This window comes from Schistocerca nitens, chromosome 2 (genome assembly GCF_023898315.1).
Source record: "Schistocerca nitens isolate TAMUIC-IGC-003100 chromosome 2, iqSchNite1.1, whole genome shotgun sequence".
Taxonomy (NCBI): Eukaryota; Metazoa; Arthropoda; class Insecta; order Orthoptera; family Acrididae; genus Schistocerca; species Schistocerca nitens.
The window spans coordinates 662,710,064-662,737,171 of NC_064615.1; the positions used below are offsets into that span (position 1 = coordinate 662,710,064).

The 27,108-nt window shown below is 38.4% G+C and overlaps 1 protein-coding gene across 1 annotated transcript in view; it reads right to left on the reverse strand.

The window, feature by feature from the left end:
* Positions 1–5,853: 5,853 nt before the first annotated feature.
* LOC126235230 (phenoloxidase 2-like) overlaps positions 5,854–27,108 on the reverse strand; it is a 211,408-nt gene continuing 190,153 nt past the window's right edge. The window contains exons 11-12 of the mRNA XM_049943961.1: positions 24,934–25,157; positions 5,854–6,283 (exon numbers count right to left, since the gene is read on the reverse strand). Of these exons, the coding sequence (XP_049799918.1) occupies positions 6,065–6,283; positions 24,934–25,157 (443 nt within the window). The 3' untranslated portion in view covers positions 5,854–6,064. The remainder of the gene's footprint in view (positions 6,284–24,933; positions 25,158–27,108) is intronic.

The window sequence follows — 27,108 nt, forward strand, 5'->3', positions numbered from 1 at the left end:
TGTCAATACATTGCTCAGGCCAACATAGTTTCCAATTGTCTAAGTCAGGTCTAGGTCTCCTAAACAAAATCCCTTTTTGTATTTTATAATACTGATCTACCTTTTCTCCTCCCTTTTCCCTATATAACTTTTAACCAACTTCCAATTTTCATCATGGTTTTGGTTTCTACGAATATCATTACAGATTTTCAGTATTTCAGCTTCATCTTTTACACCCTTTAAGTACATAAGTTTGAACTCTTTCTCCTCTTTTCCATAAGTATTTTCAACATCTGCACCTACTGGTAGTCTGAAAAGGGCATCTGCAATGACATTATGTTTACCCTGAATAAATTTGATCTCATAGTCAAACTGTTGAAGGAATAAAACCCACCTTGTTATACGGTCATGATAGAGTCTGCACTCCTGAATGTACGATAGAGCTTTATGGTCAAAGAAAACAATTACCTTGTGCCCTAAAAGATAACTTTTAAACTTATTAAATGCCCAGTGGATGGCAAGTAGTTCCTTCTCTGTGACTGTATATGATTTTTCATACTTTTGTAAAACCCAGCTAGCAAAAGCAATAGAATGGTGTTCTAATTTTCCTTCTACTTCTATGTTTTGAAACAAGTGTGCCCCTAAACCTGTCTCACTACTATCTGTCATTATACAGAATGGTAACGACATAACAGGTCTATACAACATCTGACTTTGGGACAGTTGTTGTTTTATTTCCAAGAATGCATCCTGACATTCTTGTGTCCAATCCCAAACAGTATTCTTTTTTAGTAAGTTACATAAGCAGTTCGCATTTAAAGCTTGGGTACTAAGAAATTTTCTATAGAATCCAGTGAGACCAAAAAAGGACTTGAGTTGTTTTTTGTTCTTGGGAGTAGGGAAGTTTACAATGGCCTCAAGTTTATCCTTATCAGGTAAGATTCCCTTTTCTGAAATATTATGCCCCAAAAATTTCAGTTCATTAACTCCAAAACAACATTTTTCCAATTTTATGGTTATTCCCCCTTCCCTCAATTTTGAACAGACTTGTCTCAGAAGGTTTAGATGATCTTCCCAGGTTTTTCCAGTTACAAGAATGTCATCTACATATACTATTAATTTTGAAGACAATTCATCACCTAATACAAAATCCAGTGCTCTGATAAATTCAGCCACAGATACATTCAATCCAAAAGGGACAACACAATATTGGTAACTTTTGCCACCATACAAAAAGGCAGTATACTTCCTAGAATCAAGTTCAAGTGGTATTTGGTGAAAACCAGATGTCAAGTCTAGGCTACTCAAAAATTTTACATTATCAAATTTGTGCAGGAGTTCATACATATTGTCAGGATGGTCATTTTCTCTAATCAAAATCTTATTAAGGTGCCTAGTGTCAAGTACAAGTCTAACCCCACCATTTCTCTTAGACACAACTACTAATGGGTTGTTGTAAGCACTTCTACTCCTTTCTACAATCCATTTTTTGGATTTCCCTTTCTACATCTTTTTTCCTGGAGAATGGAATGCCATATGGTTTTAGGAAGAAAGGATGATGATCTCTGAGTTGAAGTCTGCACTGATAGTCTTTTACCTTCCCTGGTCTCTCACTGAATGTATCCTGAAATTCCCATAACACTTCTCGTAACTGATTTTTCTGACTTTCACTTAGATTTACAGCTTCCTTCAATTTGACTTCGACTAATTCTTCGAAATTTTGTTCATTTATAAGATCAAAGGATGTATTACCACTTATGGCTTGATTATCTACCTTGCTTACAACAGCTTTGATATGGTTGCAAGAATTACTAGAGTTAAGGATGACCATTTCTGTTGTCAGAATACTATTTTTCTCAGGTTCAGTAATTATAACAGTCTTATCTTCCCAAGAGAAGCTTACACCCACTTTTAAGACCCAATCCATGCAAAAATTAATATTTTCTTCTAACCTTGGGACCACAAGGCAACCCTGCTCAAATCCCACATTTTCAATTTCAAACGTTAACAATACTTGACTCTTAACTACCTTACATTGCCTACCAGTGGCACCTCTGATTTTTACCCCTACAACCGGCATTTCTACAAAGTTCTTACCATCTCTAATTTTTTCTCTAAATTTTTCTGATATTGCACATATGGGGCTTCCTGTATCAATAAGACAGTGCCCTTCCCATTGATTTACTCTTATTTTAATGTATGGACAGCCTAATTCCTTTTCATCTGCCTTCCCCTCGGGAACTTCATATAATAAATCTTTTTCAATTTCTTTATAATTTCCATCTACTTCCTCCCTTTCAGTCTTCATCAGGTTTACCTGATTTTCAGATTCTAAGTTACTAGTGTCAAGTTTACACTTTGGCTGCACACAAAATATCTCCCTACTGTTTATGTACCTTTCACTCAGACTCTTTCTTTTACTCTCCCACCAGCGTGGGCATAAAACTCTACTAATTATACTTAGACGATACCAAAACACTTTGCTACTACAACTCTCATTATACTGGTTTCACAGGATTTCTAAAAATTGGCTTCCTTTACTTTCAATAATATCACGCAAATCTAATTCTATCACAATATTTTCACTTTTGTTATCACCACTTTGATTAACCATGTGTGGATGGATAGGTGAGTGTGTGCGAGTGTATACCTGTCCTTTTTTCCCCCTAAGGTAAGTCTTTCCGCTCCCGGGATTGGAATGACTCCTTACCCTCTCCCTTAAAACCCAGATCCTTTCATCTTTCCCTCTCCTTCCCTCTTTCCTGACGAAGCAACTGGGGGTTGCGAAAGCTCGAAATTTTGTGTGTGTGTGTGTGTTTTTTATTGTGCCTATCTACCAGCGCTTTCCCGTTTGGTAAGCCATGGAATCTCTGTTTTTAATATAAGAAGCTATATACATTTACATAAGTTATCCTATGTCAGCAGGCCCATTCAGTCGCCACTGATGTGTGGAAGTAGCTTTGGGGTAGCAGAAAAAACTTTAAAATTACAGAAAAAGATTGTCAAAGAAATAAAACAAGATAAATTTAAAGTGAAACTGAAACAGTTCTACTTTAAATATACAAAAATGTCAAGTGTTTACATAGGAAAATATTAAAATAATAACAAATTATGGGGAATAAAATGAATTTAGTTTGAATCTAATATTTGTAATGAAAACTGCTGCTTCTGTACTACTGGAATATCATTAAAAATAGCGCAATTGATGAAACATTTGGAATCAAACTTATTACCTTCAAATATGTTATTGTTTTTCTTATAATTATGTTACCAGCAAGCAATGGATGTTGAATTAATATTTCAAAACCATACTATGTATACCATTTCAAAGCTGACTTGTTCTATATGATATCTGCCCGCAGTGTATGTGGGGTCTCAAAAAGTTTCTAGACCAACTCCATTTATGGTCACTTTCACTGAATGTCCTTCCTCAGATTCCTTAAAACCTGGCAGTAGAACTTGCTATTGATGGTCTGCTCCATGGGGACAATTTTGTGTTGCACAATACAACAAATGTTGAAAAAGATGCAACTGATCATGTTGCAGACCTGTCTCACCTTTTTTTTGGCATGGAGGCGATGGGCTCTTCCACTGCGAAGACTGTTGCTCTGTCTAAACATAATCCTACCACACCCATATTTCATCATCTGTAATGAACCTCAATATGAAGGATGGGTCATCCACAGCTTGCTGATGCAATGTTCTTTTTGACTCTGGATCAACAGGCTGGGGATGAACTTGGTATCAACTCAGCACACATTGAAATCACATGCAATGGTTGCTTGCACTGTTCCACATGACACACCAACTGCAGCAGTCTTGGCATATTACAGAACTAGTGTCATAAATTTCTGATGCACCCTCCCCCCCCCCCCCCCCCCCCCACCACCACCACCACACACACACAACAAATTACCATTTACAGAACTAATAAAGGAATAGAAATACAAAGTATTCATGCTGTGCCTTTTTTATATGTACAATATCCCCTGGTAGTCCTGTTTAGTATTGGCCTCACACACCAGGTGACAGAATCATTTTGTAAGCAATGCTCATTGTAGAATGACTGCATTTTCACAGTATCCTGTTAATGAATTGAAAGCTGCAAATTGTATTACCTGTGACTCAGTGCATATGAGCATTTCATTCCACATTATTATAAATGAAAGCTGGAAGCATGAATAATCAACAAAACATTGGGAACAAGAGCCCATTACCTTGCTCCCACAAAGCAGCCAAAAGGTTTTGACCTACCGAGGAACCTCTGGTGCCACCTCAACAGGTTAAGGACTGGCCATGGTTGTTGTAGCTACTCCACGAACAAATGGGGCTGGATCAGTTCACCAATGTGTGAATGTAATCAAGAAGAGCAGACAAGTGAACATCTAGTCCAATGCTGTCCACTTCATTCATACCCTGGAATTCCCGACAACTTGGTGACTCTCAAACCCAGCTTAATTAATCGTTTGAAAAACACAGACTTTAAGGTTTAATCTAGTCTTATATCATATGTATATTGTATAAAATCACTTGTCTTATATCAACAGTATATTGTTTCAAATCACCATACAATTAAATAAATTGTAAATTATTGTTACACATAGGTATGAGTTAACTGATTCCAACTATGGCTCAATTACATTATATTTACAGGATACCAAATTAAATTTTCTCATTTTATGAAATGCGCAATTTCACATTTCTGAACCTGTGACAAAAGTTACCAGTCTTTGCACTACTTTGAAATCTTATCGAGATCTGACTGAATGTTTGTGTAGCTCTTTCATACAGGACTTCATTATAGATAAATGCATCACCTGCCAGAAGTCTAAGGTTACTATACGGTGTGTCCACCAGGTCATTAATATACAATATGAACAGCACAGATCCCAGTATACTTCTCTGGGGCACAACTGAAGTTACTTCTAGTGTCCAAGACTCTCCTTCCAAGGTAACATGCTGTATCCTCCCTACCACGAAATCCTCACTCTATTCACAAAGAAGAGGGATAAAATGGAGTAAAATTTGAAATTACATTTGGTTTATAAAGAACTATCAGAAGGTAGTCAGCTGGTATTATGTTATAGATCAATAGCATCATCTGCACTTTGCCACAAAGTGAGCAACAAACCATGTACAATGGGATAAAACCTCTAGCAAAGAGAGCTGATCTGTTCAACACCAACTCACAAGCCAAAGTGAATAACTGAAAGATGGCAAGTTTTTAAAATCGAAGTAATTCACAATTTTGTGGTTTCTATGTAATGGTTTCCACTTGAGACGTTAAAAGAACCAAGAAATAAATTGTAATATCACAAACTATACATTACACAAGAAATTACATTATATTTACATGATACCAAACTAATTTTTTTTTTTTCATTTTATGAAATGCGCAATTTTACATTTCTGAACCAGTGACAGAAGTTCATGTCTGACTCTTCCTTAAAAAAATTTCAAGGTACAAGACGATCTGTTAAACATGTGTGCCATCTGTATGGAAACTGTTAGTTGCATATTCTATGAAGACTAAAGTGCGTACTGCAGTGAGTAGATTTCCAGTTATGTGACATATAAGTATTAAATAGGATTTATATTTTAATTTTTATACTTTTACATTTTCAGATTTTCTGCTTTATTGCATATCAGTAATTTATTGTAGACTTCTATTTTTTTTCATAGCTCACTTTTTCAACTGACTGAAATAATTATCAGAAACTGAGATCTGAAGACAATCTTGTATTTGAAAATATTCCAGAATATTTCTCTGTCTCTAAAAGAACAATCCCACAAACTGAAAGTGTGATGTTTATTCTTCAGGTACACAAAATGCACTTATCACTGGAGAGTGATTTAGAATATTTGTACACCAATGTAAAAGAAGAATGTGACCCAAACAGATCCTAAATCTGATGTGCTATGCACAGATATGTTCCTATTATACACTTACTGTATCACTGTCTTACAAGTATTATCTTCTGTTAAATAGATTAACAGTAGGCATTCACATAAATGGTACTTTCATACATTTTGTCAAGTACTTTTAAAATTCAGTTTCTGAAATTCTTCATATTTCTTTTATTTATTATTGTCTTGCAAATGGAGGTAGTATTTTGTCTTGAAATCTGATCTTCACATTAAGTACTCCCATGTTTGGAGTAATAAACTCATAAAGTGTATTGACACCAGCCCGAGGTAAACGATCCAGGGGATATCCCATTGGACGCCTGTCAGGGTACAGTCGGTCCCGCAAGCCACAATAACTGTGAGCTTGTTGGCAGCCTTCTGATGCAGGTTGTTCTACCTGTCAGCATTCAGAAAATACATTAACATCAGAGCATACTGGCATATCAATCTGATTCAAAATAGCTCTGTATGCCAGAGAACCATTATTTTAAAATGTATAGAAATAAATGGCTAGTTTCAGCCAGTGCTTATCATCAGATCTCAGTCTAAACCTTCTGATACAAAGTATCTTATCATAGTTGGGCCAAACATAATGTGAAAACTATGTTCGATGTAATTGTAATAAGATATTTATATCAGAATAGTTACATCAAAAGCTGATGACAGACAATGGCCAGAAGTTGTGATTTATTTGTGAAGTGCAGTAAACAAACATATTCACAAGAGACTGAGCAACAAATAATGGCTGCCTGGTACACAGATTTCTTGTCTAATTTGATATGATCTGACACATAAAACACAATGAGGAATGGAGTAAGATAGAAAATGGACACACTGTCTTCATTACTTCCCTAACACAAATACAACCTAACCATACTAATCTGCATGATAAATGAGCAGCAATACCTCAACATAGGGCCAACTGAGTACTGGCAGGCAGACAGACAATTACGTTCAACAGTCCATCCATGCAACAGTTCTTCATACAAATAAAATATTAGTTTTTAAGGCAAGTATTCACTTGTGGAAACAAGTAAAATTTACAAGGGGCAAAACCAATGTTGGAGGGAGGATTCTTGCTAACTTTGGAGCCTACTACACATAACCTTTAACAGTAATAGATGGAAATAAAGAAAGGCAACCAGTAAATGCTGATGGCATTTAGAAAAATGTAACATCTCAGTCAACTGCATTGGGTTTGTAGTTAGATACGATTACTTTATATGGCCTCTGGAAGGTTAGAAAATGCATATGGTGAGGAGAGAGTAGGCAAGTATCCAGAAGCAGTGGAGGGGAATACAGGGGGCTTTCTACAGCAGTACCAAAATGATTAATTACATAAACATTTAAAAAATGAGGGCATTGAATAAGAGAGTCTGAGACAGAGAGAGAAAGAGAGAGAGAGAGAGAGAGAGAGAGAGAGAGAGAGAGAGTTGGGGAAATCATAAATGGAGTATAGGTAAGGAATGGGGTGAAAGCTGACAGAAGACAAAGGAGTGAGGCCAATGGACAGCAAAGGAGATAGCAGTGGATAGGTACTAGTGAAGGCTTATGCCAAGAGGATTCTGAGAATATTTCCTCCATGCCAAAGCCTTGCTGCCATTTGAACACCATCCTTTTAAGTTGCCTGCTAAAAACAAACCCACCACGATACTCATTGTAAAGTTGAACACTTTTAATATTCCACTCAAATAGTTCTCCTTTTGGAGGAAGATATATAAATAAACTGAGCATTTAAGTTTTTAATATGTTTATGTTCCTCTAAGTACCAACAGAATATCCCAAAAATTTTATCAAATGTGCTAACATGACTCAATTGTTTGTCATATACAGCAGGTTGGTGAAGTCAGAGGGTGGCCTAGAAATGAACTATAAAATAAATATTACTGTAGAACATCATTAGTGTATATTTACATTATCAATATGTCTATATTTCCCCTTGTACTGATGGAATATTCCATAAATGTTAAACAAAAATAGATGGCAAACTATAATAGTACAGAACAAATCCCATTCCATTCACTTTAAAGGATGCCATGAAGGCAAATTAGAATTGTTTGGAGTCCCAAGGGAAGTCACAGCAAATCAAAATCACTCAATAGGCTGCTTTCATTGATACCATCAAAAAACAGAAAGGAAAAAATGAGAATTTGTGGAGATTTTATGGCCACAATCCACATACAAAGTGAAAGTAAGACTTGTTTCATTCTGTCACCAGAAGAACTATTGCCCAAACTAAATGGAGGATGGTGCTTTTAGAAGGTGGATATTACAGATGCTTATCATCAGCTACCATTAAATAATGTCTCCACATGTGGTACGAAACATTCTGTTTAGCTTACACAAAAATCAGTAGCTCCCATTTAGAGTTGCCAGTTTCCAACCATCTTTAGGATGTTATTTGAACAGCTAACTCACCATATTTCTCACTGTGTGAAATTACTTGGATCACACTATCATCACTTGGGTCACTAAGAAAGAATGTATGTAAACTCTGGAACAACTATTTGACATCTTGCAACAATTTGGGCTGAAATGTAACATTATAAGTGTAAATTCTTCCAATTTCAAACTGACATAGGAACTTGATAAACTTATACACATATACAAGCAATAAACAAAATACGCATTTCATAGTGTATAAAATGCACCTCTTGTTAATGGACAAATTAAATTATTGCATTAAATTCATACTAGATGCAGCAACAGTAGCAGCTCCTTACCTCCTGGACTACAAACATATTAAATATATTTGGATAGTGAAATGTAGGAATGATAAATGACTTAAAATATTACTGCTTTCACCTCCATGCTTAGTGTGTCTCACACCTGGTGTAACCACTCATAGTGACGGCAGGGGCAATACAATCAGACATTAGTGCCCTCTATTACTTTCAACTCAAAAATTCTAACCAGGGAATAGCATAATTACTTCCAAACTGTAAAAGAGCCATTAGTGTTATGTATAAGGGGCGTGCAGAAGGAAACAAGTCAGAGGCATAGTTACAGAAACCAATATCTGTATGTTAGAAATACTGACCCTGGCTTTTCAGACACCATGCTGCAGGAAGTGAATCAGAAGGGTGCCATCTTGGTCAAAGAAGCATAGGGGCAAATGATTCACCTCAGACGACGATGTCCAGCTGTATGTGCAGAACTGTTTAACATCGCAGCCCTGGGAATTTTATGAGACAGCCATTCACCAACTTGTGTCACAGTGGGACAAGTGTCTCAACAGCCAGGGTCAATACTTCTAACATACAGGTCATTATGCCTCTTGCTTGTTCCTTTTTGAATGCCCCTTATAGTATGGCTTGTGCTGGTTATCTTGTGTCGATGGACAAATTTTTTTTTCATGTGGCTGATGTATTTATATCTTTGCCACTTCCAACTGACACACTGTCTTACTTGCTTTCCGTACTTTTTTGAATGGTCACCATTGATAATGGGAACTGTTCTGTGTCTTTTCTTTTTTAAAAAATATTCAAGTAATAAAAATTATTTGTCTCAAACTATAACAACTTAAAAAACTGTCTCGATCAAGTCTTTGAAGTGAGTTGTGAATCAAATAAGTTTTTCAGCATCCAGAAATTTGATGGAGGTAATTTTCAGTTGTGGAAATATCAACTGGAAAATATCTTTCATGCTGAGAAATTGCTGGATGTTGCTGATAGAATTAAAATAAGGCCAGATGCAGGCACAAATGCGTGGGATTTGTGACATGAGCTTAATGCAAAAGCAATGCTTTTTATATCATTTGTTATGAGATTTGACAAGCTGTAAACTGTTATGTTGCCTACTATAGCAAACGATATGTAGAATATTCTTAAGATAACTCATGAGCAGTTACAGTGAGACAACAGTTCTTCAATTATAAAATGCCACACTGTGATCCTACTGTGCAACATATCAGTAAAGTTGAAACAGATCTTGTAGATGTTGGTGAACCAGTGGTAAATAGAATTTATGTGATGAAAACAGGCAGTTTGGTAATTTAATGCAAGGTTACTAAAATAACAGCAGTGTTGGTTGCAGATTGAAGAAGCAGCAACTACATTCACTGCTTTTAAGGTTAATCACAGAAAGGATAAAAACCCATATTCGCAAAGCAATTTAAGCAAAAATTCTGTGAACAAGAAGACTGTTGAGTGCTATTATTATCGTAAGGAAGGTCATTATACAGCTGAGTGGAAAAAAAAAGACTATTTACATTGCCAACAGAAAATCAAGAAACTAAACTTCAGACTATGACTACAGAAATCTGAAGCGTTTTGGCTATTAATTGTGATAATGTTTGGCTTGCTGGTAGTGCTGCATCAAAACACGACTTCACACAAGGAATTGTTTTTGACATTTAAACTGTTGCAGAAGTTTGAAGTTCCTGTCCAGATAGTAGGCAATTTAGTTGTCGATACTGAAGGTATTGGATCAGTGAAGTTAAATGCATAGTAAATGGTGTATGGAAACCTTGTACTCTGGAGGATACATTATATGTACTTGGTTTGAAGAAAAATCTTTTTTTCAGTGAGAGCAACAGCCAGAAATGATTTAAGAATCATATCCAACAACATGAAGATTAAGGTACTTCGTGACAAGCCAGTTACAATCAGTATAAAAGCTGAAAATTTTTTCAATGGAAAATATTGAACAAGCAAATTGTGTACTATGAGACTTAGCTCTGTTAAGGCACAAGAGGTTGGGAAATGTAAACTTTGAGAATTAGAAAAAAGTGGCTGACTAGGGTTTGCCGTGAAGCATGTCAGTATGGTAAACTGCATACGAGTGCAGTCAGTATGTTAAACTGGAGTGGATTTAGATCATATATGTCAATTTATGTCTGTATCCCAGGAGAATTCGTTCCTGTAGATATATGTGTAAATATGCCACTTACATCCATAGATGTAGCCAACTATTTTGTTATTTTTATGGAATTCAACAACCTGTGAAAATGGAGATGTAGTCGCGCAAGATCAAACACCCTGTGCTACTGTAAAGGTTGCTTGGCTTGGAATGAATCTTAGGAACTGTGATGAAATTTCACCTCAGGTTCATTTCCAAAATTATGTGGCTTGCCCACCAATCATTGATGAAGCACAAACTTTCCAGGAGGTGATGGCATCCAGAGACTCTGAAAGAAGAAATTTCTTCATTGGTAATAAATAACATATGGGAGTTAATGAGTCTACCTCCAGATCATCAGGCTATCAGTTGCAGCTTGGTTTACAAAATTAAATGTAAGCCATGTGGTAGTATAATGCAGGGTGCATGCCCCTCTCTTCCCCCCCCCCCCCCCCCCCCCCTTGTGGGGCCAACCACATTGCCACTCGTGCCAGTTAGCCCTCACACTATTCATTCACTTCTTTCATCAGTCAACTTGACTTAATCAAGTTATCGAGTAGTTATACTTTCCTATGTAGCACGCGCATCCATGTCATTGTATTTTATACATTTCCGTCTGGCGCATAGATAACTAAAACATACCTACGAGAAAAATCACAGCCATTCTAGAGACCTCGATACATTATTCTGTCTGGATTTTGAGAAAAGTCACAAATATTCTACTGTTTTCTTGTGCAGATAACCTTCGATGCAAAGCATTACGGACTATTCACCAAATAGGAAGCTAGTTTACATTCAGAAGCAGAAATATTAAGACTGAAGAATGAATAAGTAAAAAGTCCTAGTTGTTGCAAGTGCAAGTGCGAAAATTAGTCAAGATCAGTTGATTGTGATTCTGTTATGCAAGCGTTGTCTGTTTGCCCTTGATCTGACTATCCTACTTTGCACACACTGTACAAAATATTTGCTTGTCTACCTGCATCTATTGCTACAGTAGAAAGAAGTTTTTCAGCACTGTGACATTCAAAGACATGGCTTTAACATGTGATATGATGAATTTTAGGAGAAGAGTAAATCCATGGCCACGGGAGTATGCGTTTCAGGTGTCTCTGTGATGTGTTTGAATGTGTATGTTATTACTCGAAATAAGGCTATGGCTCGAAAGCTAACGTTAATGCTGTTTTCTGTTAAGTGTTTAGTGCTCCATGCATCTACCCACCTAGAATTAATCATTTGAGGAAGAAAACGACAGTTGTAACTTTTTTATATCATAAGATGGTATCGTCTCGATTATGTGTAAAATCAGTTTAAATAAAATATTCTTAAACTTTGCATGTGACTTGATTATTTTTTATTACAGTAAAAGTAAAGGTAGCTCAAGATATCTTTAGTGCCCCCTCCATGAGGTTTTTCTGTGTCTGCCACTGGTATAATGGGGTTTAAAGCTAGAGTATGTGCAAAAGGATAGTCCTAGAAACATGGATTTGATTATGGAAAATCTTTTTCAGCTGTTATTAGATAATGTTTTAGTTTTGGCTGAAGTGTATGATATGGACACGAAACAATTTTGTATTTCAACTGCCTTCCTCGTTTGTTATTTTCAAGATGATATTTTCATCAAACAGCCAAAAGATTGGCCTTTTAAATATGGTGGTATCACTCTTAAACCTGTATTTCAGATTTGGGTTGTGTTACTATATTAACCAGTAAATCTGTTAGTTGGACATCTCACGGGCAAAAATTGTTTCCAGATCTACAATGGATGTGAAGATTTGTGTGGCATCTGATGCAGGTGCTGGAATAACATGGCTCTGTTTATTCTTGCAGAAGCTGAGTGTCAGTCTGGAACAACCAAATCAACTCTTTGTGGACAACCAGAGTACACTGCAAGTGTTAAAAAATAATGAAAATAAAAAGGAGTAGACAGATGAAGTTCCATTACATTCATGGAAAGGTAAATGATGGTAGTATTCTTCTACCTTAAAAGAAGTCAGAAGATCAGTTGGTACACCTGTTTCCAAAAGCACTTGCAAATAAAAGTTAATTTTAGTTCATTATCAGTTGTGTCTTTAAAATCAGCAAACAACAGTGGGAGTGTTAGGAATTAGGGCTTGTTGTGCTGACTATCTTGTCAAGTCTGTTCACAGTTGGCCATGATTTTATTTAATGTTTCAGATGCTTTTCCACTTCTGACTGGCACATGATCTTTTATTCCTTTGTGTGATTTTTTTTGTCTTATTACAATTATTAATGGAATCTGTGTTGTGTCTTGTATTTGAAGTGCCTTTTTTATTTTTGTTCAAGTTATAAAACTTATTCATCTCAAACTGTAATAACTTGATTGTAGTCTATCTGACAATTACTCATTATATTTGCTCTGAACAAATAACACTATTATTTGACCACTATGAAGTTTCACGTCATAATAGACTACAAGTCACTGCTTACTGTTTTTCAACCCAAGAGACATAACAGACTGGATAGCTCAATACCCTCAATGCTGGGTGTCTACCCTAGATGATTACAATTATGAAATTATTACCACCCCATGGCAAAGCTAAAAAATACAGATTCACTGTCTGTTGTTGGTGAGAGCTGACACATTGTTTGATGTGGAAAACAGCATCTGATTCTAACTGATCAAATCTGAAGATTAATGTATATAAGATTACACACTTAAAGCATCCCATATTTATTGTCAGAGGTCATAACCCAGTCCTATGGGAAGTATAACACTCCGTAAATTGCAAGATGGCCTTCATGAAAAAATCTGTTGTGGTACCCAGCTGTCAGCCAGTACCTTAACTTACAACATTGTCTGCTGATGCAATGAGGCATCATCCAACTGCCATAATATTTGGATGTGTCCTGAACAATAATACATCCTCCATTAATGAAGGAAGTTCTTTGGTTAATACTAAGAGGACATTTGGATACCCGTAAGTGAAACAATTATCTCACTGGTAACATTGCTCCCTGTCCATTGATGATAATATCAAGTGCCTAGCCCTAGAATGTAAAATTTGTGCAGAGCATGAGGAACTCTAACTGCACATTTCATTCTACATCTGAGTTGTGGGATAGAATTATTGTGGGATTTTGCAAGCCAGTCTCAATGGATAATATCACATGCTTTCTAGACCATTCCCTTCATCATCCTAATAGCCTTAATATCATGGCTGCAATCCTCCAAGTGCTAGTTACATTCTTACCATAAGGGATTGCCTTATGTAGTATTCAGTGCTGACTCTTTTCATAATCACCTGAGGATTGTTCCCATAAATGGGAGAAGCTCATGGACCCAGTCATTACCCACATGTTTGAAACCCAGAAGTTGTTAACACTAGAGCCATTATTGGATTTTGTGGTGAAGACAGGAGGATGCCCATACACTGGTGGAAGTAGTCATCTATCACCAAAATCAATGGCATACCATCACTACTGTACACCTTATGAACAGAAACTGGTTCTGCCATGGTTAAAGAGCAACAGGCACCCAATGTGAAGTACTTCCTCTGCAGGGTATGGAGCCCGCCTGGTCTTTATTCATTTCAAGAGCACCCAATTGCAAAAACCAATAATGCCATAATACTGGACAACACAGAGCTCATAGAGGAATATACTCTCCATGAAATGTCAAGTCATTTTTGGCCTTACTACTCATTTTATATATGAAGAAAGAGTGTGGTGTTACTGGAGGCATACAAATCTACATATTTCATGCCATCAGAAGATATTTCTGTGGCTGGAGCTCTGAGAGTGTTCAATTGACAAAGTGCGCCACTGGAGCAGTGGTGTCACCCTTGAAGGCAGCAGTAGTAAAGCAGCCAAACATTAGAGGAGACAGAGGAAAGCAACACTAGTTTTTTGAAACCATTCAAACTACTATGCTACTATTAGTCTTAGTCTTAGAAAAGGGGAGTTTTGTTAAATTCAGTAAAGGTGCGGTTAGGCAATGAAGTCTGGGGGTGCTGGCAGTGTGTAGGCCAGACAGGGTAAACATGGCGTGGAGCTGCAATGGCGTTATTGCATGCAAGATGTGTTTTTAGTGGTGCAACAACAAGGCAGGAAACCACAGCATTGCTTGAAGTTATTGTGATGTATGAGGCGAGGCAGTAGGCCAGAGTCAGGAGGGCGATGTGTAAATGGCTGTCATATGGGAATTTACTCCTGCCATAGTTTCCGTCTCTCTCTGACATTACGTCAGAAGCAAGGGGAAAAGCAGTATAAATAGACTGGCAATTTTAGCTAGAGGCAAGTGTGTGCCAGGTCAGTCGAGAGTCGGGTCGGATCTGTGCTGGTCTACGCTTATAGGGGCCAGTCTGGCAGCGATGTTGTAAATATTATGTGTAACCTGTACTTTATTTCTATTTACTTGTTCGGGCTGTATTCTGCCTGTGGGTATGCAACACAGGGGCAGGACGGAATGGCAGATATTGATTACTTGGAGATTGCATGGTCTACCTGAAGGAGGGCAGTAACAGCGGCCTGCAGCGGCCACGTTCGCTTCCCACCTGGCGTACTGGGGTCTGGGCGAGGCATCTGCATAGGGAGGTGTAGCAATGCTGAAACAGCATTGGAGATGGTGGTGGGTGTTGCCATCTGGAAAGTACCACTAGTGGCAAGTTGTAGCACAGCATCCAGGAGGGCGCGGGTTCGAGTCCGGTCCTGTCCTGGGAGCAGTGGTGGCCCGACGGCCACAGGTGACCAGTACAACCACCTTTGTCCCAAGGTAGGACAGAGCAGGCCAAACAGGGCAGAGGGCGGCGGGGACCAGGGACGGTAACAGTCTGTCACGACTTTAAACTTCCTACCATAAACGTAACAACGAAAATATGTTACTCCATATATTGTGGCCAACATCTCCTTTCCCAGAATACACCCTACTGCACCATTTGAAGCGTCACATGATAAGATGAAGTCTTCTTCAAACTTCGGAAACATCAACACCAGACCAGAAACTAATCTCATTTTTAATTCATTGAAAGCTTGCTGGCATTCCTCCATCCATTGAAATTAACCCATTTCTTTAAAAGCTTTGTTAATGGCTCGGCTGTTTCAGCAAAATACTTTACAAATTTATGATAATGTGAACATAACCCAATATAAAATTGTAATTGCTTTGTTGCACGAGGTGTTGGAAAATTTTGAACTGCCTCTGTTAACAGAGGATCGGTTTGAACCCCTTGTTCACTGATTACAAGACCAAAATATTTGACCTGTGTCTGTGTAAAATTACATTTTTCTAAACTTAATGTCAGCAATCTTCTAAAGACTTCTCTTAAACGCGATACATGTTCTGGTATATCCTTCGAAAATACTATAATGTCATCTAGGTAAACCATACATGTCTTTGGTTTCAATCCCCTTAAAATCTCATCTAATAATCTCTGAAAAGTGGCCAGTGCATTCTTCAACCCGAATGGCATACATATATACTGGTAGTGTCCCTCAGGAACAGTAAAAGCTGACTTTGCCCTGTCCTCTGGCACTACTTCCAACTGGTGGTATCCACTCCGTAAATCCATCATCATAAAATACATACATTGTCCCAGATTGTGTCCATGATATATGGAATCAAATATGCGTCTGAAATGGTTTTCACATTCAGAAACCTATAATCACAGCAAAACCTATATTTCCTTGTACCATCCACCAACTTCTTAGGTACTAGAACTACATTGCTTGAATATGGACTATTGCTATGCTCTATGATTCCATCCTGTAGTTGTTGTACTATAAAGTCCTCTAGTAGCGAATGCATATGATGTGCTACCCTATATAGTTTCCTAAACACTGGTGTATTATCCTCTGTTGGTATGTGATGCTTAGTAATCGGTGCTGCTGGTAACCTACCCTCCGTTCCAAACAAATTGCTAAATGTCAATAACAGTTCCTCCACTGTGAACCTGTTGTCACCCTGCAAATGCTGTAACTTTCCCCTCAATTGTGCTGCATTAATGTTTTGCATATGGCTCGCCTCTAAATCCTCCCTATCAAAGTCATCTTCATCAAAAAAAGCCAAAACTTTCGACAAGCTAAAATCCGCTCTGCCAAAGTTATCTATACTTAAAGGAACCCTTTAATCTCCTTCCACATAACTAGCGTGAGCTAAACTCCTCTGCACAAAACAGTGCACATTATCCAACTCCTCATTACTCGAGAGTGGCTCCACCATGTACGTCTCCTTTGGTAAGTCCATATCTATCAAAACCCAGACTACTTTCCCTGTACCTGCTGGTATGTTATCCTGTTGATCTACCTTTAATGAATCCGTTCGCAGTTTAGCTGGCGTCACCTTCACGCTAAGTGCGCCTTGCGACATTTGTCCATTTGCAACTGTTTCTCCCATGCAAAACATTGTTTCACTGAGTTTCACTGTTTGTTGCCAAAGATCTATCTTCACACGATGTTTGTCAAGGAAGTCCAGTCCGAGAATCACTGAATACCCCTCACCCACACATGGTAACACCACTACCTGCTCGCTAAACTTAGTTCCTGCAATCACAAATCGAAGTACCATCATACCCAATGACTCAGCTTTATTATCCCCCACCCCATGTAACCTATAACATAGTGGCTCAAGCCTTCTCCTGCATGACAGGTCATGCAGCTTTGAGATGGTTACTTGGACGCAAGGACCTTGTCAGTTAACACGTTGGGCTCTAAAATTAAGTGAGTTTGACTTTGATGTAATTCATAAGCCAGGGAAGAAACAGAGGAATGCAGACGAATTAGAAGTAATGGGTGAGAGTGTCGCAGAATGGCAAAGGGCACAAGCAGAGATTGAGGAGTGCCATGATTTTAGGACTCAACCACATTTCATTGTGGAGGGAAATTTGTTGTGTAGAGTTACCAGGTGTGGACCACAGGTAGTGGTACCAAGAGTTTGAGAGAGGAAGTCTTAAAGCAGGCCCATGATCATGTGCTTTCAGGGCATGGGGGTCATCGAGCAATGGAAAGACAAGTAGCAGAATGATTTTGGTGGTGCACTCCGAGAAGGGATGTGGAACAATACATAGCAAATTGTGTACCACGCGCACAGCAAATGGATGTGAAGCGCGCAAGAAGTCCATTGCAATGGTTACCAGAGGCTTCAAAACATTTCATCAGGCTAGATGTCTGCTGGCCATATAACAAAATACTGGCAGGGATTCGTTACATTTTAACTATAATTGATCACTTTTCATGGTTTCTAGCCATGGTCGCAATACCAGACCAACAGGCAAGTACAGTAGCGCAAGCTTTTATCAATAACTGGTTATTGAAGTTTGGGGTGATAATACCTTAATTAAGGATCAGGGAACAAACTTCATGTCCGAATTAATGTCAGTTGTGTTGGCTATTGAGAATTAAAAAGTTATGGACATCCATTTCATCCACAGGAGAATGGGAGAACAGAGCGAGTACATAAAACAATTTCAAAAATGCTAAGTTATTATGTGAATGGAAACCATGATAACTGGGACGTTTATCTTCCATACGTGGTATTGAGTTATAACACCAAAATACATTCGGGGGTCAGAATGTCACCGTTTGAGGTGGTCTAGGGAAGAAAGATGCCATCACCATTTTACATTCTAAGTCCGAAATCAGGAGCTAAAGGGGACGCTACAGGAGGCCAATACGAAAACGTTGGAAAGGCAGGAAGAACAAAATAAGCGGTTGGGACCTTTACCACAGTACAGGGTAGGTCAATGGGTACTGATCACGAATCCATATACACTAAGGGAAAGACAAAAAAACTCTTAACAAAGTACCACAGACCATACCAGGTCGTGGAGATGACTTCGCCTGTAAATGTTAAAGTGCAACTGCCAACAAAAACGTCCATTATCCACATACGTAGAGTAAAGCCTTTTAAAGGAATAGTGGATGGATTACCTCAATTACAAGGAAGTGACCCAATTGCAGAGGCTAGGCAAAGCAAATGGAAGAAGAAGGTCACAGCGGAGTGACAACAGCGGACACATAATGTTCCGTATGCGTTACGGTCACGGAGGAAGTAAATTATTGTATGTGTAATATTGTATGGCATGTTTACATTTTGTGTTTTTGTATCAAGAGATAATTTGTGTTTTTTTTTTTTTTTTTTTTTTTTTTTTTTTTTTTTTTTTTTTTTTTTTTGGTGAGTCATATAATAGTTGCGTTTTTCTTGTTGTTGTTTTAGTTTTGTCATTGTATGGGGGAGACTATGTTCAGGGAATTTGATAGGGGCAGAGTGAACTATGGGGAATTTCTGAGGATATCATACAATGTTGTAGTGGGAAGGGGTTCTGGGATATTACCAATGCAGAATCTGACACTTTAAACTCCACGCTAAATCCACAGTTTTTGCATTCCTTTATTAATGCACAGGAAGGATCTATAACAGTTAATAAAGTATTGGATTGAAACACGTTCAAACTTTACAACAGCATCACACTTACAGAATAATGACAGTGAGCAACCACACGGTGTCCTGTTTTCCCATTTTTCTTGAGTGTAGCTTTGTGGAGAGTGTGGAAACGTGCACCAGTAGAGGAGGTGCCAACCCATCAGTTGCCTACGGCATGGGTAACCAGTGTAAACAATGTATAGGGGTAGCATTAATGTTTTGGTGTTCTCGTTAGTTTTAGTATGTAGAATGTAAGTTTTGTGAACAAGGTATGTTAATGCAGCCACAGGCCACATCTGTTATATTTTGATTTGGGATGAATCTTACTTAAAGGAGGGATGTATGCTGTACTAGTATTAATCTTAGTCATAGAAAAGGGGTATTTTGCTAAAATTCAGTAAAGGCGTGGTTGGGCGATGAAGTCTGGGGCGGCTGGCAGTGTGTAGTAATAGTCAGCAGCCGGTAGGCCAGACAGGGGAAACATGGCGTGGAGCTGCAGTGGTGTTATTGCACGCACAATGTGTTTTGAGTGGTGCAACAATGAGTCAGGAACTGCAGCATTGCTTGAAGTTATTGTGATGTATGAGGTGAGGCAGTAGGCCAGAGCTAGGAGGGCGATGTGTAAATGGCTGATGTATGGGAATTTACTCCTGCCATAGTTTTGTCTCTCTCTGACACTATGTCAGAAGCAAAGGGAAAAGCAGTATAAATAGATGGGCAATTTTAGCTAGAGGCAGGTGTATGCCAGGTCAGTCGAGAGTCGGGTCGGACCAGTGCTGGTCTACGCTTATAGGGGCCAGTCTCGCAGTGATGTTGTAAATATTCCGTGTAACCTGTTCTTTATTTCTATGTACTTGTTTTGGCTGTATTCTGCCTCTGGAGACGCAAGATCAGGGTGGGACGGAACAGCAACCAGGTACTTGGAGACTGCATGGTCGGCCTGAAGGAGAGCACTGACAGCAGTCTGCAGCAGGTCCAGGACAGGCCACATTCGCTTCCCACCTGGCGTACCGGTGTCTGGGCAAGGCGTACACTGTGGGAGGTGCAGCGACACTGAAACAGCATTGGAGATGGCGGTGGGTGTTGCCATCTGGCAAGCACCACTAGCAGCAAGTTGCGGCACAGCATCCAGGAGGGTGCAGGTTTGAGTCTGGTCCTGTCCTGGGAGCAGCGGTGGCCCAAGGGCCATGGGTGAATGGGTGACCAGTACAACTACCTTTGTCCCACAGTCACACAGAGCAGGCCAAATGGGGTGGAGTGTGGTGGGGACCAGGGACTGTAACAGTCTCTGGAATCGCGGACAGAATGGTGCCAGTCGCTACGCCTCGGTGAGTGGTGACCGGGTGAGCGGCTGTCTTCCATCAACAGGCAGCCTTGATGACCGCAGCAGCAGTGTCAGCAGTCCAGGAGTGCTGAGACAGCTGGACTCGCTTCTGTAAACTAGCTGAGTAAAGCAATGCTTCCAGATACTGCTGTATCACTCTGCACTGTCCCTGGATGCTACTGAACTTGCTCGGCCTCCTGACAAAAAGCGGCGTGGTGGGTCCCGGCTTCAGCTCGGCTGTCTGGAGTCCTGTGTTCTACTATCAACACCCCCATAGCAATACCAAGACATCACTTCAAAACTGCCATCACTATACAGTAAGACCATGGATTTTCACCATCATTCCTAGGCCACATTCAGATTCTGCCTTTGACTACTTTTGTACAGTTAGCTTTGCCATCATGCATTTTTACCATGACACATCTCTAGTGACATCATTCATTAGCCATCCCATGCACAGAATATTGTGAGTCAGCAGTCCCAATACAACAGTACTACCCATGACAATAATGGCACGGTATATATATTCTCTCTCTCTCTCTCTCTCTCTCTTTCTCTCTCTCTCTCTCTCTTCCTTCCTTCCTCCATGGTAGTACTGGGAACTGAACCCTGCTGGACCCCAGGACAGTGCTTAGGCTTGGATATGGACATAGTCCTCTGCTGTAAAACTTAAAAACTATTTAACATGAATGTCAGTTTTATCCACAATCAAAATTGTAGAAGGCACTAATAAGATGTTTTCAACTTTTTGCCTGTTGGCAACCTATTGAGAATTTTTATATCAGAATTCAAAACGCTATTCTGAATTCCTGGAAGGAATGCAGAGCCTACAAGGAAATTATTTTTAGTAGTATAACAATTAGTTTCACATTTCACCCTAAATTCAGTTTTAGGATGAACTGTGAAATGATCTGATTGTCAACAGGACAGTAAACCCTGATCTTCCATCTTATTTTTACATTATGATCTGGAGAAGAATGGCTGTCATTCAGTAAATCCTTGGTCTTGGAACATAATGACTACTAATTACAACCCATGCAGGACACGTCATCAATCACCTAATGATCTGAAAGTTAGGTGTATCCAAGATGGTAGATTTGAGAGAACTACAACTGCATCAATTTGGAAGGAACTGCATTTCTCTTACATCACATACACATGCAACCTGATTCATATAAACAAATGTCCACACATGTTTCCTTCATATTTTACAAATACTTTCAGACAACCATAAACCGAACATGGAATGGAAAAAATAATAACATGTGCATGACCATATGTGAACAAAGGGTACTGAGAAACTGCAGTTTGTCTGTGCATATGACACCAAAATATTTATGAAATCCGTTTGTAAGTGGAAGAATATATTTACAAAATTGTAAAAAAATATTCTGAATATTTTAGCTAGAAGTAGTAAAAGAAGATGAAGGTGCTGTCTCCATGGAATACACAAAGAAAAAAGGATAAGTTACCTCTACCTTTCAGTTTTTTCCATCAAAAATTAGTGAGAGAGGAAGTAAAATGTGTAACATGAAAGTGAGTTACAATTCCAGAAAGAGTGAGATATTTGAATCTCATTATAAAGTTTGCTAAATTCCGTAAAGGTACCATTTCTTTGAGGTGTTGTGAACACTTATGGCACTAGTTTTCATGCTCAAAGTTCTTTCAATGCTATTTTCACATCAATTGTGGATACAGTAATAGAAGTAAGATTTATTGTATCCTGTACACATCTTTATTGCTGTTCACGCCTGCTTCATTACAGGCAGGAACTGTATTTGATTAAAATGTTGGGCTCTTTTAAGACAACTCACATTAAGTATCAGTTCATATGTTCCAAAAGTATACATTTCTACTGTAGCTTCTTCACCAGGAAGTTGTCCATATAAATGAATAGTCACAAGTGACCAATGCAGACTGACATACACAGTGACTTCTTAACCATACCAGGGTGCTGGTAAATGGAGCCATATTGATACTACTACTCTGAACTACATTTTCAAAACTACATACAAATTCATTAAAGAGAATTTCTCCCAATGGTTCCCCACTCCATGGCACAAGGAGTAACAACTTTGTATCTCTCCAAAACATCGGAAGAATGGGACCTCTCCACAAGTGCTGCCATACTTGCCAACAAAGGCCATCCTTGATAGCAGAGAAGCACATCATTGAACACAATACAACACCATTTATCAGTAGTCCATGCAGTGTGGTCCCAGCACCACACCAGAGCTATTTATGTTGTGGTGTTAATGGCTACCTATATGTGGATCGTAATTCCCCAGTCTGGCTGCTGCTAGTCCCTGACCACTGGTGCATGATGACACAGAATATTGCAGAGAATCCGTTACTTTCTCTCAAATGACAGGCACAGATGTGAAGGTCGCATTGTGCTTGGTGCACAATATAGCGATCCTCCTTCATGCTAATCAGATCAGGTAGACTGGACCCTTGAAGATAGGTAAGTCTGCCCTCATGTTGCCGTGCAAACCAGCATCAGGCTGCTATCACATCTGAATGCCCCACAAATGTGGACAATGCACAATTCAACAAGCCAACACTTTGACACGCATGCCTCCATCTTTGCTATCCTCCCTGTTTACCTTTTCCCTGTTGCTTCATAACCTGGGTTGTGAGTAACTGAATCCACTTTCCCTTCTTCCCCTTTTTTCCCCTCTCTCCTCCCCGATGAAGGAGCAAACTTCCAAAAGCTAGGATACGTAAATTTTCTGTTCTGTTTTGTGTATCTATCAGCTGTACTGAGCTGAGGTAAGTACTGGCCAGCCCCTCTATCTCTTTGTTAGTATTTGTTTCAAATCTTTATATGAGATTTTCCATTAATCATTTTGATCTTATAGACCAGTTGTCATATTATAAGGTATGAGTACATTCCCAAGATACAAAATGTAGTTGACTTCATGCACCATGAGAAACAATTAACATGGAGGACAATGTCAACTATATTTTGTATCTTGGAAATATATTCATATCTTATAATATGACAACTGGTCTATAAGACCAGAAATATGTGATTTTGATGATGACATGTTACATGCAGGCCAGAGATATTGTAATATTTCAGCATGCACATGAGAATTGCTACAAAGCCAAAATCACGACTGTGTACAGCAAATGGATAATCAACTGTCAAATGGCGGAAAGTTCTTTCAAAAACCAATAACAGTGTTTTGCATGAGTACATGGTGTCTCTGTGTTCTTTAGTGTGGTCACACATCTCATGCTGTTCATACCCCTTATGTATGTTACCAGGCCTGGTAACAACAGTAAATATGAGCAGCACTAATGCACTCTGATGGCCATTCTACCTGTCACAGAAACTTGCAACTCTTATCATTTACATACCCACTGATAGTGTCTTTGTGTGCAAAGTTGCACTGACATCCAACCATGTCTTCTCAGTGCTTCACATTTTTTTGTCAGGCCATGTATATTTGCAGCCTCAACTTAGTCTTGATAGAAGGTGTCACACATATGCCTTTGTTGCAACTTATATTAGAAGGATTAGCTCTTTATTTGAGCCTTTTTTGTCAATGTTCAGCAGCAAAAAGAATAATAACAACAATAATGATGAAGATGATGAAAATGATGAAGATGTCAATCACTGAGTATTATTTTCCATCTATAATTGCTTTTGTACAGTAGTGTATTCTGGTGAGCTGTTTATGCTGTTATCACTTATTACTCCCTGAACAAGCTAAAAATTTTCCAATAAACTGTCTTCACTGGAAGTATAGCAATATCCCATTTCAAAATTATGAAACTGAACTGTTTGCTAGTACTTACCTTTAGAAGTGAAAATATTTATTAGTGCCAATAGACACATATAAAAGTACATTACACTATTCTAACATTCAGAATTATAAGTTCCTTAGTGAGGGAGGAGAGAATGATATTGAGATCAGATTAAAAAGGAAGTGTAGGTCACTCAGACCCCAGGATAAGGACCTATAGGCGTTTCCAAAAGCTGTTATAGTGTCTTGTATATCTATAAGTGTTTATTGGCAGTGCTAAATATTTCATCTCCTGAGGATAAGTAAGGGCTGTAATTCTGTCTTATAATTTTGTAGTATTTGCCAGTCTGTTTTCTGTTTGATACAAATATCCTGTTTTGCTGCAGCTATTTCTGTCCACTTGCATGACTGAGTATATCATGCTTTATCAAGTCTGTGACATTATCTTTCTTCCTCATAATAATAATGTAAATGACAGTCTGAGCACATTATAATTAGTATTACTGTTTTATGAAGGTACTGTGATCCACAGAATAGATGTTTTAATTATTTCAAGAAGTGTCTGTACCTAATTTCTCTGAAAATTAGCAATTTATTTGTATCAAAATTATTTTATTTTTTATATAATTTTTATGTTTTCCAGATAATTTCTTCAGATTTGCTTCCTGCTGATGTAAATGTGATGGGTGCAAATACATTACTCATATTATTATTTAATTGTGGTTTCTTACTGTTTGATTGTCAATACGTACCCTGTCCACAGTGTAATCAGATACCATCACAAACAGATCTGCTGGAAGTCCATCAGTGTTGCCTTTTGGAATAAGCATGTGGTCTGGCCATCCACAACCACAATAGTTGAATTCAGCTTGATTTGCTGGATCAGGATTGGTTAAGTTACGGAATGTACGTTCAAATGGTATGGTAACGGAAGACTGGTTTGAACTTCTTTGAAATATATTACGGCCTGGTCTCACTGAAAAGATTTAAAACAAGTGTGTGTATTGATATTCTTTGGCTCCATATAAAGGAAGTTGCATTTATACTCCACATATCACCAATTAAAAAAAAAAAAATGGTTCAAATGGCTCTGAGCATTATGGGACTCAACTTCTGAGGTCATCAGTCCCCTAGAACTTAGAACTACTTAAACCTAACTAACCTAAGGACATCACACACATCCATGCCCGAGGCAGGATTCGAACCTGCGACTGTAGCGGTCTCGCGGTTCCAGATTGTAGCGCCTAGAACCACACGGCCACTCCGGCCGGCTCACCAATTTCAGATTACTATCTCTGTCAGTCCTGAACAAATATCATCTGGGTTCTGTACTATGTTTAGTCTCTTTAAAACTTGCTCACTATGTTCCTTCCATATCAGTTTAGTATACATTTGAAAAATGTTAAAAATTATTAACATGAGAAATAATTATTTTTCTTTCTGAAGGATGCTAGTCTCATCATTAAAATTTCCAAGGCCCTTAGCGTTTATATTCAGTACTGAAAGATACCAGATATGTACAAGCTATGCTTAGCATAAAAGGACTGCAAGAAATAAGAACATTTCACTGCTGGCCCTGCCACTAGATGCTGCTTTGGTGCTGTTAAGTGATTTTGGTAAACATTTTTGGAATACAGTGATCAATTAATTGTTATATTTAGATTAAAGTTCAGTCTTGATCACGTTATGTCTGTTTTAATGAGTAACCGGTTTCGGTTTTTTCTATAAAACCATCATCAGACCCATTGGCTCCCTTGGGTTGGTAGGTAGAGCTCTCCTTGCTGCTGTGCAGTCAACTGTTGACTGCAATGGGTCTGATGATGGTTTTATAGAAAAAACCGAAACCGGTTACTCATTAAAACAGACATAACGTGATCAAGACTGAACTTTAATCTAAATATAGCTGTTAAGTGAGTTTCCAAGACATAAAATAAAGTGGATAGTATTTTAATTAAAATTGAGGTTTCAATGTTAGTGTGAGAACCAGAGACATATTAATCATAGAATTTATTATAAAATGCAAGAGTGATATTGATCCTATGTTCCTATGTAACTGAAGGAAAAAACTAAAGTGAAGTACACACACACACAAAAAAGGCATCTGACCATACCCATCCATAACAATCTCAAGCAAGACCTTCATGTTGATTTATATAAAACAATTACCTAAGAACATACAATGATGAGCCAAAACATTAGGACTATGTTCTTGATAGTGTGTCAATCCAACTCGAGAACATAGCACAGCAGCAGTTCCACATGGCATAGATTCAACAAGTCTTTGGTAGGCTTCCAGAGGTATGTGGTGCCAGATGTCTATGAAAATCCCATAAATTACAGGCTGGTGGTTTTTGGCATGAAGTTGGCTACTGATAAGTGTGCCAGATGTTTTCCATTGGTTTCATATCAGGCAAATTTAGTGTCCAAGACATCAAAGTCAGTTCACTGTTACACACTTCAACCATCTGTGACACAATTCTCGCCTTGTGAAATAAGTAGGTATTATGCTGGAAGTTACCATCCCTGTCAAGGTATACATCAAGCATGAAGGGATGTATGTGGTCCACAGTAATGTTCTTCTTTCACCAATTTATTGCAAATTTGACAGTTATTTTTTACCCACCTTCAACTTACCTTGTTTATACATAATTCTTTCACATTTTTGTGCATTTGCTTTTCACCTAATTGCCCTAATCAGCTTGTACTGCCATCTCCTAGATTACTTTATTTGCCAAACACAGTATTTTACATTTTCTCCTATGACTTCCTCTTTCAGTTTGTCCGATTTCTAAATTTTTTTCTCTTTTCATGACTTACCCTACTGATTTTTTTTTCTTCACCAAATATTTTTTTGTATCATACGGGCCACTTCTCTGGTGAGAAATTCTTGGCCACTCATTACCTCTCCTTAACATTTGTCTGTTCTC